General features: G+C 33.5%; 1 protein-coding gene across 1 annotated transcript; it reads right to left on the reverse strand.

The window, feature by feature from the left end:
* Positions 1–1,631: 1,631 nt before the first annotated feature.
* On the reverse strand, positions 1,632–4,630 carry LOC107854094 (suberization-associated anionic peroxidase 2). Its single transcript, XM_016699086.2, has 3 exons — positions 4,096–4,630; positions 2,847–3,044; positions 1,632–2,413 (listed from the first exon to the last, which is right to left on the reverse strand). Exons 1-3 carry the CDS (start codon positions 4,441–4,443, stop codon positions 1,862–1,864), a joined length of 1,098 nt encoding a protein of 365 aa, XP_016554572.2. The 5' UTR covers positions 4,444–4,630; the 3' UTR covers positions 1,632–1,861.

Genomic DNA, 4,630 nt, shown 5'->3' on the forward strand with positions numbered 1-4,630 from the left:
TTATATACTAATTTATAAAACATATACACATGTATATGTTAAATATATACTACTTTAGATTTAGAAGATATACACACACACACATATATATATATCATTCAATATATACACTACTTTAAATAAAAGTATAAAACATATGCTACTTAATATAATAAATTAATAATACTTGATAGTAAATTAATAATGTATTAAAACTAAGTTTTTAATTTCAGTTTGTGAAATTCTGAATTTAAAAAAAAAAAAAAAAACTTAACCGGGCCCGGCCGGTTAACCTGCGGGCCCAAACCGGGTTGGGTCTGGACTGGGTTAACTGGGCCCAAATCAAAAACCCAACCGTACTGGACCCGGACCCATAAAGCCTTTGGATTTACCAAGCCGGGTCAAACCGGACCGATTTAATTATGTGGGCCGGTTCCCGTTTGACACCCTTATCTGAATCAGATTTTCTCTTCCTCAATTCCATGCCACATTAACAGTGGTTTACCACCTAGACTTAGCTAAAGTTTACAGAATCCAATTATCATTGTTATTTGTCACACCGTTAATTTGTAGGCCTATTCAAATGACCTATATAGCCATACATACGCACAACAATATCATGAATCAATTAATTAGAAGAATCAGTACTGGTGGTGATTGATTTTATAAAATAGAGAAGTAACATATAAAAAATGGAGACTAGATCAAAGTCCTTATGGATAATGTTTGAGACAAAATTAAAAGAAATCTCACATCGTGTTCGAATTAGTTATCATTTTTTGTATGGAAGCCAACTAATCCAAGTTTAAATTGACATATATTCTTTATAGCTTGAACCGTGTTTAGCCAAGTGATATGGAAGACCCCCATGAAAGAGTTAAACTAAGGAAGAAAAGGAAATCAACATCTCAAAGGATACACGTTATTTGTACCCAGTTTACTTTGGTAAATCTTCACCCAAACTATATATGGTAAAACTCAAGTTGTCAAACTGAAAGTGAATTTTCTTATTTTGGCCTAGGCAAATGAGATGACAGGTAACTACTTCTCGACAAATTAGTACTGATAGACAGATAATGTGATAACGAAAACAATGAGGCCCTCATGTAATTTTGGTCCCCTTTATTGTACTATGTAGTTATTTTACTTTTGATGTTCAGCTGTTTTCCTTTTAATTCACGTTCCCTTAAATTCATACCAGTGCTTTAGAAAATAAATAAATCAGTGACCTTTCATAGACTAGACTTTTCATATAAAGTGGTAGAAATTAAAGAACTTAAAGTCGATAAATAGAGTCCTTTGATTATTTTAATCATGTGACCCTTACAAATGTCAATAAAGCTTGCTATAATGTGGAATTGTGGGTTTTGTCCTAAAGAGAAATTTCGTGTCACTTGAACTTTAATTTTGAGTTTCAATAAAGCTGAAAATGTTTTTTTTTAAAATGTGCATTAACGAACTTGGCTTACGGTGGTATCTTGAAAACGATCATCTTTTCCTCAACCATTCTTAGTTTCATTTTTAGGTTACTAAAGTCTTTTTTTTGTTTTCAAACTATTAATTTCTAATACTAAGGAATATATTACCTAATTGAACTACTCCAATCAGATCCTTAACTAGTTCGATCTAAAAAATAAAAAACTAACCAACACTAGCACACAAGGACAACAATATCCATATATTTTGGAACATATACATTGCATCAACTGATCATAATACTGAAAGGATGAAAACAAATACTAACACAAATTACAAAACAAATTTACCAGAACAGTATTCTGGAGCCAGTGATTCTTTTATTATGAAAAAACACACACATCAAGCAACTAATTTATAGTTAACACTTCGGTTTATTTTTCCCAATTTCAATTTTGTTCCATTTTCACATAGAAGCCACAGAACTTGGATTGACTCTGCTGCAAACATCGCGAATTTCCAATTGAGCACCCGCAGAAGGAGGCAAGTTCCCCATCTTGATCATTGCAGCAGCAAAATCTCCCAAGAAAACGTTAACATCATTGCTATAAGTGGTTACAATAGCAGCAGTTGTTGTGTTCCCTGTCAACACTTGATCCGAGAACATTATCCCCTGGTTGCTGTTTAACGCATCGTAGTAAACTTTGTCGAAAACAGCAGGAGTTGCATCCAATTGTTGCAAATTGGAGTCTGTCTGTGTAGCAGAGCAGTTGCATTGGAGTTGTGCAGCAGGGTTAACGTTGTTGCTGTTGCACACGGTGACGCACCTGGCGAAACCCACCGTGTGTGCCCCGGCTAGCGCCACCATTTCGCGGATAGTGAAATTTTTGTCGCTGAATTTTCGTATTTGTTCTGTTAGGTTGTCGGATGGACCTGGAAGTTGAAGTAAAGCACCAGTAAAGTTGGCTGTTCTTGCATCGCTTCTCCCTAGTGCAACCGAATAGGTTTGTCCTCCTAACTGTCATATACGATAACATTAGTTAAGAGCTAACCTGGTAAAAATGATGGATAACTTATATTTATACCGGTTAATTCTAACTAGTTACTATATTCTATTTTCTAGAAATTTTGGGGTTGAGTTAACAAATTAAAGACAATTTCCTTGTCAAATTATATATAAGAGCTAAACTCAACTCATTTTATAGTTTACCAAATGCTACACCCCATGTTATATTATTCATGCTCCGGTTCATCACAAGTTTGAGAGCTTGGCTGTGGATGATCTGAGGATCAGAACTTGCTCTAGTTGGGCAATTCTCACCTTCTAAGCTGTCTTTTGTGTCAGATCAAATGTCCGTTCTTACCATTCAAGCAAGATTTGGAGATCGGTTAGATGTTTGTAAGTTTACAAAACTTGATAGAGTACTAAAGGGAGTGAATAATGGACTTACTTTAGCGACAGAATCACGAGCAGCAATAGCTAAGATGTCAGCACAAGATACAGATATGTTGGGGCATGTATCTACAACACTTTGTTTAGCTTGTGCAATGACTTCGAAGCCTCTGGCTGAGTTATCGTTGGGTGGTGAGGTTTGTTCCCCCTGGAATGATCCAGGAATATCATCTAGAAGAATACCTCCATCACAACCCTGTTTTTAAAAATAAAAAATAAAAAAGATACAGCTATAATTAGTCAATTATTATATATATGATCAGCTACTACAGATAGCAGGAAGCATTAATTTTTAAGGGGTAAGCATAACAAAAAGAGAAGTGAAGGTGATAAAAAAAAGTAAGAAGGCAGAATAGACTTTTCAAAATTAGGTTGGTTTTGACTTTTAAAAACCTGTCAATTTACTGCAACGTACGTAAAATTCCAAGGAGATGGTTCCATGCAACGTAACTGCACAACTACTACACTAATTAATGACCAAAAGATAAACGATTGGTTTTGATCTGATTTTAGTACATGTATAATAAATTTTAGGAGTTCGTACCATCAGAAATAGTTTTACGGTCCATAGTCACTTTCCCTTCTAACCGCTACCAAATTATCATTTATTAAAAAATGTGCAACTAGTTTTTTTAGTTAAATGAGATCAATAATGATAAAAGTGTAATTATATTTTTAAATAACTATTAAATAAGAAAAGATAACATTCTTTTTGAAATGAAAAAAAAAAAAAACATGAGGACACATAATGAGATAGAGGGAGTATTAAATATTAGGGGAGGGGGTGATAAAGAAGCATCCAACCAGATTGAATTTACATTCCCCTATTAACATATTTTTGTTTTTACTTGTCCTAGAAATAATATTTTTCTACTCTTTGTATGACAGTGTTTGACTTGGCAAAGTGTTTAAGATAAGAAGAAGAAAGACTTGTATCTAAAACAAGAATGAGATATTTATGAACCGCAAATCATTTAATTAAAAATAAAATGAAAAGTAAAAAAATTAAATTGCTATGTATTAATTAAATATAGAAAAAGGAGTATATTTTAGACAACTCAACTTGTAAAATTCTCATTTTTATTATATTTAAATGATTTATAGTCATACAAGTCTCTATAACTTGTTTAAGTTTTATAAACTTTTTTTTAAAAGAAAATACTATTTCTTAAATTTCATACATAATCAAATACTACCATCTAATCGAGCAAGAGAAGGTAAAAGGGGTGAAGGAAAGTATATATTACATCGACGAAGCAGTCATGGAAGTGGAGACGAATGAGGGAAGCTCCCATGCGTGTTTCAGCATCAATGGCACTGTCCACAACTCCATTAACAGCTGAGAAAACGCATGACTCCTGTGTTAATTGCTGATTCAATTTGGCTGACTTTCTTTCTGCACCAATATTATTCTTATTATTTAACGTTAATATACTGGCTGCTGATTCCAACAAACCAATATCTGGAGAAACAGTTTGGAGGAGTCCTCCATTATTCATCATGGCTTCATAGGTGTTTCTATAAATAGCAACACCTGCAAGTGCAAGTGCCACAAGGCTTAGAACAAGGCTCAAATGACTCAAACGAAAAGCCATGATGACTTAATTATTGAAAGAAACTAAATGTGATCTATTGGAGGAAACAAAGGCTTTGGGATGATAATGCTTCTATTTTTGCTTCTATTTATAGGAAGGTGAAGACTAACAATTACTCCCTCCGTACATCTTTACTTGTTCACTTTTTTATTTGGAGATGTTTAATAATACTTGTTCAGTTTATAAA

Source organism: Capsicum annuum, chromosome 2, assembly GCF_002878395.1.
Source record: "Capsicum annuum cultivar UCD-10X-F1 chromosome 2, UCD10Xv1.1, whole genome shotgun sequence".
NCBI lineage: Eukaryota > Viridiplantae > Streptophyta > Magnoliopsida > Solanales > Solanaceae > Capsicum > Capsicum annuum.